This window comes from Leuciscus leuciscus, assembly GCF_965113295.1.
Source record: "Leuciscus leuciscus genome assembly, chromosome: 10".
Lineage (NCBI taxonomy): Eukaryota > Metazoa > Chordata > Actinopteri > Cypriniformes > Leuciscidae > Leuciscus > Leuciscus leuciscus.
Genome location: NC_138734.1, coordinates 25,826,598 through 25,840,019, shown reverse-complemented (window position 1 = coordinate 25,840,019; position 13,422 = coordinate 25,826,598). Strand labels below are relative to the sequence as shown.

Genomic DNA, 13,422 nt, shown 5'->3' with positions numbered 1-13,422 from the left:
CTATCACATGCGTAGACATGACATGTGAATGGCTGCTCACATGGGGAGGTTTGATATCTATCAGCTCTGACTTATTGCACCTCTGCACAGATTTTTTTTTTTTGGTGTAATTAATACATTGACATTACACAAACACAGTTTTCATATACAGTAAATGACACTGTATTTTCGTTAATTAACTTTGCACTGAAGTAATGTGCATTATTAATACTGTGAATGTATAATGGGATTTGAAACATTTCAGCTCTCAGTTCATAATTCAGAAGAATATAAATGTTGTTTGGTAATGGGAAATGAAAGACTTCACAAAGAATTTTAGCAGATGCAAATCAAACTTTGAAACAGTACAATCCTAGGGATAGAGCTGGAGTTAATTTCTATTCCCTTTGCATGCAAATTGATTTCAGCACCTTGGACAGCAACCTTCAGCACTGCCACGAGTCATTACATTCTCTATTCCCTCTGGCTCTGAAGCCATCTTCACTATTCTGACAAGATCTTTAAAAATGCTAGCAAATAATGAAAAGCATCCATGTAACTCACACAAGAACATACACATATTTACAGTGACCCCCAGAAAGGACACTTAAGCCCCACTTAAAATTTCTGAATGCCATTGTATTAGATAACTAAATATCAAAGCAAATTGCATTCATTTTAAATCCAGCAGGCATACACACACTTTAAGTAAAGTAAAATAGGAAAATAAATCATAAAACAAGTTTGTTAGGAATATGAAACAGATACTGTTGATAATGGAGACAAAAAGTATGTTGACACTTTGTATGTGTTATTAATGTGACGCTCATACAGTAGGTAATGTGACTACACCTGTGGTTACATTTCCGTATGAAAGGGATACTTCACCGATTAGCATTAAGCTTAGTATCAGTAGAAACCCGGTAGTATTTTAAAATGACCGTGCTTCCCTCCCTCATGTCCCGCTGAGACGAGAGATTTCTGTATTGTGTGTCTGGAAAAAGAAAACTCAGATGACGCAAACATCGCCATTTTGCGTCATCAGAGGCTTTTTTGGCCAGAGGTTAGAGACTACAGCCAGTAGTAGGAGCTACCGGTAGGCGTGGCTTGGGAGTGGCCTCATAGGGCAGCAAAGCAAGTGCATTCTGGGAGTTGTTGTCTTTCATCCACATGAGCCAAAAATACATTTTCTGGCTTTTCTCAGTCTAGAAGGCACCAACTTCTAAAATAATTTCACATTTCTACTACATAAATAACCCAATTTAAATACACATTCATGTTTCCAGCGGTGAAATATCCATTTAAGGTGAAATTATTTCAAATCTCCAATAAAAATCATCGAAACACTAGCTTATTAAAAGACACTGAGCAATGAATGTTATGAAGAAAAGTAAAAAAGTAAGAAATATGTCATACAGAGTAATAGTAACCAGAAATGCTTGCATATTGCATATTGATTGCATATTGATCTTCATTCAACTGCACTCCAACAAATATATTTTCAATTTTGGGTACATTCCAGAAGATCTGATACTATCTGATTCTACATGCTTGGCCTGTTTAAATTCAATTTTATATTCCTCCCCCGTTTCCTTTTTAATTTTCCCCCTCAATCCACCTCCTTGGGTTTTGATAATTTTTTAGCTAATTAGGCCCTTTGAAAAGCCCAAGAACAAACCATCAAGAGGAAGAAGAAAGTAAGTGAAATTAGAATGAATCACAACAAACCCCCACAGCAAAGACCACATCAAAAAATAAGCAAGCCAAAGACGGCAGCCATGTCGATGGTTCGCCAGGACCAAGCCACAAAACAAAACAATGACACTGATGTAGGAAATCACTCGATACTACAAATGAGCTACGATGTGTTGACATAAGTCAAGTATAGATTACATAAACCCTAACCAACCAAATGATAATTTGCCCTGGTATAAATCTAACAAGCAAAGACTAAATGTATTAAAAGACTGAAGAAAAAAAAAAAAAAGGAAAAAAAATGCACATAAACACATTCAAGTAGAGGAACAGTTAAAAGCAATGAAGGTCAATAACATGGCATAAAAAAAAAAAAAAAATATATAGCACTACCTTTTTCAGCAAAGGACGGCAAGGTCAAAGTAGCAAAAAGCTACGTTTTAGTCTCTAAAACGGTGCATTTTGTTATTTTGAGATAATATCCTTAATTTGTTTGTATATTTGTATATTATTTGTATATTATATAGATTACTGCAACCAATAAGGGAGGCAATTTAAAAAAAATACAATAACAACTATTTGTTGCTAAGACAAAAATGACAGTTCTAATTACATATTTCACCCAGGTCAACTCTAAGGAAAATCGTTCATTCAAAAAAGAACTTTGTTGACACCACCGTCATCCATCATTAGCTTCTCTACCCTTTAGCAAAAAATAAAGATCATTACATTGAAATATAGAGACAAGGACAACCTAGATGTAAACCACAGCAAGGTGACATTGTCCCTATGACCATTACTGTCCCCTGAGCAGTTCTTCATCACAGTGAAGAATCCAGACAGCAGCTGAACACATCTTTAGTTAACACTACACAATCTATAAGTGACACATTCACTTACAACAGTTACACCTCACATTCTACAGTTCTAAAAAAGAATGCCGAGAAGAAACAAACCCAGTAAAGACACTGAGAAATGGCATTTGCATGCACTTTAGGGCACCAAACTAACAACCATTTATGAATATTTCTGACAGAAAATGTGCTCTGTTTGAACATAATTATTATTGATGTGAAACAGATTTCCACAAAAAGGGAGTGCTGTTAAATATGGACCAAGCAAAATTTATTGAAATATTGACAAAACAGTCTGGGTAAAATATGAATGTAGGGGCAAAATATAAATAAAATTATCGTTGGGTATTGAACAGAGGAAACAGAAGCTACACTTGTCAACTGAATTATAAGAACAAATAAATAACTACTGTTCTGCATCCTTGACAGCCCCAGGAAAAATAATCATACTTATATGAATTGTATTTCAATGTTTGTATTAAATGGTTATGGATAAAACTTCAAGGTAACTGGCACTGGCAAACAGACATAAAATATTTGGTTTAAAAAAATAGCCATTTTGTTGTCGAATGGGGAGTAGAAATAATTTTTTGTCGAATAGATCACTTTCTAGTTCGTAAACATGTCACTTGAGTGATGCATCAACAGAAAATATAAAATACCCCCAACACAAACAAGCAGAATTTATAATCAAATGTCATATGTTTCACGAAGTTGTATATCATACCTGATAAATAAGTGGCGTTCCTCAAATAATCAAACATCAATTTTGTCCATCCACAGACATGATGCGAGCGTGTCTCTCTATCTCACTCTTGTGGACACATGTAAAAGTGACATTGCATTAAATATTCATCTCAAATGTTGTGTAATTTAGTAAGCAGTGTGGACAGGTATAAAAACATACCTTACAGAAAGACTCAAATCTAATCCAAGGTCTTCTTTTCTTGTCCAAACCCATCGATGACACATGCATACAGGCAGGACCATCAGACTGTCTCAACCTGACTCTTCTAGCAGCAATGAGACCTCGATAGGTTAATGTGCATTTTATAATTTGTCATCTGAAGCGCCATACCAATACGTCAAGTCTATTTCTCACAAGCAGTATGCATTGGTACCCTTTTTATTTAAGACTTTGTATTTTTATTAAGAAGGCTATACCAGACGCATAATCACTATACATTGATTTAACATTACCTTTACAATTAAATCTTTCACTGAAATTACAGAATAAATATATGCACATTTTTAACTTTGTCAAATCTTTGTGAGAGAGAGAAAACATTAAAAGTGCTTCCTAAAAAGCTGTTAGTGATAGTATCCAGAAGCATTTTTCTTAAGAAAGTGCGTTGAACTTCATAAAATCTTGAAGTGTCATTATATATTCACAAATATTGATCCTCTGGTGCGTCCTTGAGATAGAACTCTGTCTTTTGCTGTATAGAAAATTAAATAGACCACTCAATGGGTAATACGTCGCTGTATCTCTATAGCAGGTGAGTTTTTTGATCAATGACCTCCATCTGCAGTCGAATGCATGCAGCAAACTGCAAATATTCTACAAACTGTGCCAGGCGCTCCGGAGGTTCAACAACAAATCTGTTCCGTACAAAAATAATGGGTGGTAACATTGCTGGCTACTCTGAAAAAAAGGCACTTCATTGAAAAATCTGAGTATGGCCTTTCCTCCAAAAGCGACTTGGGGGAAATGTGTGTGTGAGTGTTTATGTGTACGTGTGTGAAACATATAATTTTGCCATGCTTCTTTTTTGATACGTATTATTTTTGGGCGAGGAGGGGTTGTGAAAGTGAGTTTACTCTTTTATTTTTCTACTCAATTAAAATCTATATGATTTCTCTAAGACTTCGAGGTAATCCGGCTTGGTTTGGAGTTTCGCCCTTAACTCGAGGTATTCACTTTGGGTTTGCTCAGGGAATCCTTTCCCCGCAGTGAAAAGTAATGTTTCTTTTAATCTGGCGTCTTGCTGTAAATCAGGGTATTGCATTCCGGGGGGATGTGCATGTGCAACGTGCATGTCCTTTAATTTAGGAACGGTGCCGTACAGGCAGTCTACAAATCCGACCGTAGGGGTTGGCCTCTGACTGTCAATCACGGTAGGGCAAAGCACTCCGTTCTCGTGAAAGCCAGTCATGTCACCGGACTGATTGATGGTGACAATGGTGTTGAGCTGGGAATTGGACACCGCCATCGTCCATTCCTTCTCTTTCTCCAGAAGAGTTCGATAATTACTGTTATTTTCCTTGGTTTCTGCAAACTGCTCGCCTTCAATCTCTCCTTCTCGTGGTTTGTAAATGGGATTGTTACACATTTGAGTAACGGGATGGGGTATGTAGTCGTAGACGTGACGGGGTGGCTTCTCAGGCGAGGCAGTCTGTCTTTCTTCAAAGATCTTGCACTGCATTTGAATGCCCGTTAGGTCCACCTCCTGTCGCTTCCTGAAGGGAAGTTTCTTTCGCCTCCGTAGGACGAATGCGAAGAGACCGGCAGCCACAAACACAGAGGAGATGAAGAGAATAAGCAGGCTGAGAATCAGAACAGAGAGTGGGACAGCTCCCGTTACCGGCGCTTGTCCTAATTCAGAGCCGCTGGTGGCCGTCATGTCATTGGGGAGAACTGGAGAAGAAGCAGTGAATTTCAACTCAGGGCAGATGACCTCAGCCTCCAGGGTGCGCATATCCTTGCCAAGTGCGAAGTCTGGGGTCTTGCAGGTCACTTCTCCAACAACAATGACGGAGCTGAGCTTCTCAATCCATTGCTTGAGTGGGATGATGTCACAAGAGCAGTCCCAAGGATTCTGGTGAAGGTCGATTTGAACGATGGAGTGGAGATGCTCCAGTACTCCGTTCACAGGAAGGTACAGAAAGTAGTTGTTGCGCAGGTTGAGTCTAGCTAGGGAAGTGCCGGCAAAAGCATCCACAGGCAGGGTGCGCAGCAGATTGTCATTGAGAAAAACCAACTGCAGGTTTGGCATGAGGCTGAAGGCAGCCGGTTGGATCTCTCGAATGACATTGTACTCAAAATACAGGTAACTAAGTGCCTGCAGACCACGAAACATGCCTGGAGTGAGCCTTTCAATGTCGTTGCCATTCAAATATAAACTTTTTAAATTAGGTAGGTTCATAAATGCTCCCTCTTGAACATATGATATCCGATTGTTACCCAAGTGCAATAAATCCAAGCTAGAGAAGTTCCAAAAGTCTGACCTGTAAATTTTCTGAATCAAATTCCCACTTAAATAGAGTTTCTTGGCGTTAAGTGGTCGTGGCAGCAGCTCAGAAATGTTGTGGAAGCTTTTCTCTTTACAATTGACGGTGAGGCCCAAGTCATTGATGTGTAAATTGCACGTGCACCCTGTCGGGCAAATGATTGGTATAGGGGGTCTGGTCTGGTAGGCAGCGATTGGAGGTTGATTCAACCCTGGGTAAATGCTACGAGGAGTGGGTGGTGTTTTTGTGGGTCTGGGTCGTTTAGTCGGCTTTACGTGTCTCTCTCTGTACTCTACTGAAGAAGCTGTGTTATGAAAGGATGACAACATAGACGAAGGCTTGGTGGGCCAGACATTGTCGTTATTAAATGGTAATCTGGGAATGCCATGTTTGGCCTCCAGCTCGGCTTCGGAGAGTAAAGGACAAAGTTCACTTCTCTTGATCTCACGAAGGTCCTTACCATGTAAATGAAATGGGTATTCACAAGTAATGTCACCCACCAAAGCTGTATAGGGTATGCGCTCCAGCCAGGTTTTGAGCTGCACAATGTCACACACACAGTTCCATTGATTTTCCTCTAGCTGAATCTCCATCAAGCTGCGACCAATGTATTCCAAAGTCCCTTTATAGGGTAGAATTTTTAAGCGGTTGCCACGTAAGTCGAGGTGCGTGAGCGATACGGACCTGAATAATAAATTGGGTAGCACAGGTATCAAATTGTCATTCAAAATAAGTACTCTGAGTTTGTGCAGGTTCCGAAACGCCCCGCTCTCTATTCTCTTGATGACGTTGTAATCCGCCTGAAGATACTCAAGGCTCTCCAGCCCCATAAAAGTGTCATTCCTGAACACCTCCAGTTTGTTTTCATGCAAAAACAGCTTTTTCAAGATGCTCAGGCCATTGAATGCGCCCACATGTATGTCCTGCAAAGCATTATTCCCCAGATTGAGTGACACAGCATTGTTGAGATGCAAAAAGCTGTTAAAATACAGCTTGCGCATGGAGTTCCTTTGCAGATTGAGTATAAAGGGTCTCGTCCATGTCTGGGAGATCTGACTGACATTTGTAAATCCTTTGCTGTCGCAGTGGACGTGGAAAATACCCTCCCTGACTTCACAGTAGCAAGGGTCAAAGCAAGGCTCATCTATTTCTTCCGACTCGTCCAACAGAGGGATCGGCGTAGTCCATCCTAAAGCTATTGTGCTTAGCAGGGTAAACCACAGCATCCTTCCGCCGAGTCCTGATGAAGTTAAGGCTGAGAGCCACTTCACAGCACTGCAATAAAACACAGAAAAAAAGAGAAGCGTGTGAGATGAGAAGGCTCAGACAGCGAGTGACAGTAGCAATGCTTTGAGCGTTCCACACAATAAAAAACACCTCCTCCTTCCACATCGTTGCATGTTTACGATAAAGATCATGCATTATCATGGGTTGGACTGGACATCTCTCACACGATGATAGCTTACACTACACCCAAAAGCAGGACTCAAGGGCATAATAACCACTAATATTTTCAAGCACGACATGAAAGAAAGCACATTTAACTTGTTCAATGGACTTCAACATTAAAAACAGTCTGTTTCGAGTCTCACTACAGCTGTCACACACATACAAACAATGCAGAACAGGAAACATTTGGCAAAATATTACTTTTGTTACTACCGAATAATCAGCCTTTTCTATGTTCATGCAAAGCTCAAGTGCATTAAATCAATAAAAACATGAAATACAAATAAATACATACTTAAATTAAATCAACCACTGCATCCACTTAACATTTCAAAAAAAACAATGACAGGTGCATCCTAAGACTGTCGCCAAAACACCAATTAGACCTTCAATGCATAACGGAGGTTATTTGCTTTCCACAGTCTGAACGCACTTAATTAGCACAGATGTTATCAGAAGATCGGTGAAGAAACTCAGAGTCAAATGCTGCTGAGAGTACCACACTCTGCGGATCTCTTGGCTCTCGAAAGAAAGAAAAAACAACAACCAAAAGCTCTCGAAAGATCCTTGTTTTCCGTCCAGAAAAGACTGCAATTTCCATGAATAGCGCACTTTGTATTTTCTTCCCACTCTTCTCTGGTGTCCTGGCTTTAGCAATCAATTCTAATGTCCTTCCATTCCCAAGTGATAACATAGCGGATACCTACTCGGTTTCAGCGGTGTCCAACTTTACATCTCCAGGGTTTGGAGACGGGTGGTCCCAGGTTGCCTTCGATGGGTAGCTAAAAAAAGAAAAAAAAGGGGAAAAAAAACATGCTATGGAATGAAACAGTTGAACAGTTGAAATCTCCCTATTTTACGCATAAATAAATGAATTCTGATGTTTAACTAATTTTGTATTTTTTTTTTAGAAGTATTTAGTTTTTCATTTTTTATTTTTATTTTTTATTTTTTACTATTAATCGTTTCCAAAAGTACCATTTTAAGCTGGGTGATTTGTAAAGCAGTCTGCGCAGTTACATCAGAAACAAGTCAATGCATAATTTGATTAAATACAGAGATTATTGCTGTGGATCACCCAGGTCATTCTCTCGTCTCCAAAAGTATGTGAACATCTGAAACGCTCAAAATTCACCTTTTTTTTAACGGAGAATCCGAAAACGGCGAGTTTAAAGATTTCCTGTGCTTTTCCTCTATCTCTCTCGCTCTCTCTAAGACCAAGAAGAGAGAAGATGAAGACGTGATTTGAATAAAATCTCCTTTTTTGGTTCTGTTTTGTGATGCCGGTTCGTTCAGTTCTGGAGCTCAGTTCCGTTTGAAGCGGCTCGGTTCGATTTGTCCCACTGCTGCGCTGCTCGCGTCTCTCATCGTGTCGGTGAAAAGCTTCGGATCGTCACGGAAATAAGCTTTAAGAAAAGCGAACAGGGAGGGAGAGGGCAGAGATTGGAGAGACGGCGTTGGCGGAGAGGGTTGGGATGGAGGAGGCACGAGCTGTTGAGCGCGCTGAGTGCCGCACCGGGAGCGCGCGCGCATCAGTGTGTTCTCTCTCTCTTGCTCTCTCTCTTTTTCTTCGTCAGCGATGTAACATTATGTTTAAGGGCGATCTCATCTCCGATTCGTGTTCTGAGATAAAAGCCACAGCTTATTTAGCACCGAGCTTCATCGGTGAACTCTTATGAGGCTTTGAGCGTCCATTCTGTTCCGTTTTGCACAATATCATATTTCTTTCCTTGGGAAAATGTTACTTCATTCGTTGGAATAAGTGTCCAGGTTTCCTATTTAACAGAGAAAATTAAGAAACAAAACTAAGCAATAAGTATTTTTTTCCCCTCTTGATACATTTAGTTTGGCTTCATCTGCAGTGAAGCCAGCTGAGGTAAATTATTCCATAGCGTCCTGCTGTGTGAAGCTCCGCGCGCTTCCCGCGCCCTGTCTTCCCGTGCTCTGCCTGCAGCGGGCAATCTAGCTCTGCACGTGGGCAGTGGCGATGACAGGATGCCTTTATTCTGCAAATGTACATGGAAATGAAGGAGAGGTTATGAGGTAACACGCCATAATGTGATTTATTAATATTATAAAATCATTACTACTTTAAATACTGCTAAATATATAATTGACATACTGTAGATTCAAATAGATATGCAATCAAACTTTGGTGTATAGGGGAAACTGGAGCTAGTTGTTGCACTTTTACTGTGAATATTTCAAAGGATATATTTATTTCTGAAATTCACTTTCTATAGATAGACAGCCTTGCCCAATGATAGCCCAACTTACCCTAAATGATATTTATGGAAAACTTTGACCTTTGGAAACAAAGAAAACAGGCATTTGTGAAATTTGCTCTTTAACTTATAGTTTCTGATATAGAGTTGTGACAACTTTCCTGTGCAAATATGGCCTGGGTCTCCCTTATATTTTCCACTTATAAATGCACTTGAATACTGGTCTGTATATATTTAACATCTTATCTAACAGGTACTTAATACTGTAAAAGTTATTATAAATTGTTAGTAGCAGATTAAACACATTTACGCAGGATGTCATAATGAGATGTTTCTGTAATGTTCATGAGTAAGCTTAATTAGATTGTTCAAGGATGATAAAAAAAAAAAAAAACTATGATAAGGGTGATGGTTATGATAATGATGACGACTACAACTATAATTATCATGACTATCATTTTTGGTTATTACAGATAAAATCTGTGATGCTAATCAAAACAGCTTTACGCATTACGCAGGCATAAGGCTGCTAAACTCTATGAGATTGTGTTTTTCAGTTTCATTCCCCTGTAGTGTTCTCACCCACATCTGTCCTTCTGAATAGATAACTTCCCCAAATGGGTGTCCCCAAATCCTTTAAACCGACAAAATGTTACACAAGAATACATAATCAACAATCATCTATATGATGAAATTATATATTTCATATTTCTGGGCTGAGATTTAGGTATAATGTTCAACACACATTCACTGTGTTTTGCTGAAAATGGTGGACTCCAGGTTTCCATCTCCTATCGCTAATATGTGTGCTCCTGTTTAATCAGGATTATAACTTGAAATCAACTCATGTAATCTGTTCCATTATATAAATTATGAATTATAATATTTGAAATAATGAAGTGAAATGGATTGTAAAAAAAAAAAAAAAAAAGGCGTTCAATTTTCAGGTTACAACATTGCTGTTTACTCATAACACAGCCACCAGTGCACTTTTTTTATATTTTTTTGTTATATTGCATATAATAATTCAGAATGATTGTGCTATTTCATGTGTTGCCCTTATATGTTTCACATGAAGTACTTTAGATTGTGATGTGCATTTATCTGTTCTTGGGTTTCTCCACCCCCTGTCCAAGGCCTCAATTACTCAAAGGTAATAAGCTGCACCCGCCTAAGTGCTTTGTACTGCTCAGTCACTCCAGAGATCCGAGGTCTGGCATCCACGTGTGTCACTTCCTTTATATATATGTATCACACAAGTAGCCATGCGATGCCACTCTATATCAGCACAGCTGTCACAGCCATACTGGTAAAGAGCCATATCACAGTGTGATAATGCATTTATAACAGTTCAACAGCACAAGTGTCTAAATGAATAAGAAACAACAACGGGGTGTCTTTGAAAACCCTCGTTTGAGTGGAACTAGTTTACTTCCACCATGGATTCAAATCTCAATTTGACAGTTTAACATTTGAGCAGAAGGCTTAGAGCTAGTAACAAATGAACACTGAATTGCTTTATTGCAGCTTATTGTATTATGTGGAGTATTATGAGAGAGATCAATTAAGTGAGTGCATTACCTGCATCTAGCTGATATATTCTTCATGTCAATATTATATTCATAATCACAAAATCAGATTGAATGTCCGCTGATGAAAGCGATATCTTTGTATTTGTCCTTTAGGCTTTTATTTATAATCTAAGTCAATGCATTTGTAAGTTACATCTTATTGTTTACAACCTTGTTTCAGTCCCTTTCAATATAAAAGTATATGCTACTGACTCGGTCATAAAGACAGACATTGCTGCCATCTAATGGAAATCACAATCACTAACAGACCCTTTCTCAATACCAACTATGCCATATTTTTTTTTATAAAATAATATATATATATATATATTTTAAATAAACAATATTTGCCATTATAAAAGTATAAGAAGTTTGTAGATTAGTAAATAAACAAGCAAACGGTCTAGTCAAGAGTACAAAAGCAGCGCTGGTTATAGTACAGGATTTCATTTAAATAAAAATATAAGTTATGAAACTTAACTTTACCATCAGCCAAATCGACTTGCTCTGGAACAAGTAATAGATTAATAAGAAACAAAGATTTGCCCGTTTGATATACCAAAAATGAATTATACTTTGTTTAAACACTATCTTGATTCTTGAGATAAGGGACAAAACATGTCCTACACACAAAAACACTCTTTATGTTAAAAATAAAGAAATTCATCAAAATTGATTAAATAAAGTTACATGGCCAGATGCCATCGAATGTGAGCATTTGCCCACTCAAGTCGGTTACGACGACGAACTGCAGTCAGGTCGAGACCCCGATGAGGACGACAAGCATGCAGGTGAGCTTCCCTGAGATGGTTTTTGACAATTTTGTGCAAAAATTCTTCGGTTATGCAAACCGATTGTTGCAGCAGCTGTCCAGGTGGCTGGTCTCAGACGTGGAGGTGAAGATGCTGGATGTGGAGGTCCTGGGCTGGTGTGGTTACACATGGTCTGCGGTTGTGAGGCCGGTTGGATGTATTGTCAAATTCTCTGAAATGCCTTTGGAGATGGCTTATGGTAGAGAAATGAACTTTCAATTCATGGGCAACAGCTCTGGTGGACATTCTTGCAGTCAGCATGCCAATTGCACGCTCCCTCAAAACTTGCGACATCTGTGGCATTGTGCTGTGTGATAAAACTGCACAATTTAGAGTGGCCTTTTATTGTGGCCAGCCTAAGGCACACCTGTGCAATAATCATGCTGTCTAATCAGCATCTTGATATGCCACACCTGTGAGGTGGATGGATTATCTCGGCAAAGGAAAAGTGCTCACTAAAAAATTTCCTGTAGAATTTACAGGAATTTACTGGCAAAAAAGTTGCCAATAAAGTCCTGTAAAAATGTTGGTAATTGCTGTAAAATTGATTACAGTATAATACTGTAAAGCAATTTACAGTTAATTGTTGTATATGAAATACAGTAGGGATGCACCGATACCGATACCAGTATCTGGTATCGGGCCGATACTGAGCTCATGTACTCGTAAAAATGCCCCGATACCAACAACCAATACCAGGCAGCGTGTGTACGGTGTTTGTGTCCAGACAAAGAAACACTGACAACAGAAATTATAATGGGGATAAAAAAAGAAGGCTGTCTATGAGGTAAAAATATCTTATTAGTGAAATATTAAACAGAATATAGTAACGCCTGTGGTGCGCGAGCTGATAAGAGAAAAACACGCAGTGGATTGAGCGCGCAAGCAGCACAGACGCGCGAGCTGGTCGAGCGCATCAGACGTCAGTGGAAAGTTTGTAGTTCAGTCGGATGTCAATGGCAAAGAAAGTAAAATGAGGCATGTAGCTTATTATTAACGTTAACTGACCAGAGAGAGAGAGAGAGAGAGAGAGGGAGAGAGCACTTCTGTTGAATGCTCTTGATTGCTGATCGTTCACTCAGCACGTGTTATTTGGATTAAAACTAAATCGTATATGTTAGTAAAACATGAACTGTTACCTTATTTATGTTTAACGAGTGGTTGCCTACATTATTACAGGACATTTGCAGGTCAAGAAGTTACATGAACTTCAAACATCCAAAGCGCGCGCCCCGAAAACCATCGCCTCAGACAGCGCGCGATACTGAATGGAAGTCTTTCACGTCTTGCGCTTGTACGGATGAATTCATTTTTCACTGTTGGGGAGTATCCTAGTAAACAAAGTCTGTTATATCTCAAGTGAACGTAGACAGTAAATTGTCTCTGGTATAATTCAAATGGGGTCCGTGCATTCGGTCTTAAAGGTGCAGCAGTTTAATTAATCTGCTGCTGTGTTTTAATGTTAATCAAACAAAGGACAAATAAATTACTCACTGCTCTTGACTAAATAGGCTACCTTTTTTTTACTTTACAAAAAGATCCATCTATATTTAATTTATACAGTAATGAATATGCAGTGCATTAAATATATAGTTGATGAACAAAT

General features: G+C 38.9%; 1 protein-coding gene across 1 annotated transcript; it reads right to left on the bottom strand.

The window, feature by feature from the left end:
* Positions 1-2,788: 2,788 nt before the first annotated feature.
* slitrk3a (SLIT and NTRK-like family, member 3a) lies at positions 2,789-8,489 on the bottom strand. Its single transcript, XM_082183183.1, has 3 exons — positions 8,344-8,489; positions 7,916-7,990; positions 2,789-7,034 (listed from the first exon to the last, which is right to left on the bottom strand). Exon 3 carries the CDS (start codon positions 6,983-6,985, stop codon positions 4,370-4,372), a length of 2,616 nt encoding a protein of 871 aa, XP_082039309.1. The 5' UTR covers positions 6,986-7,034; positions 7,916-7,990; positions 8,344-8,489; the 3' UTR covers positions 2,789-4,369.
* Positions 8,490-13,422: the final 4,933 nt, after the last annotated feature.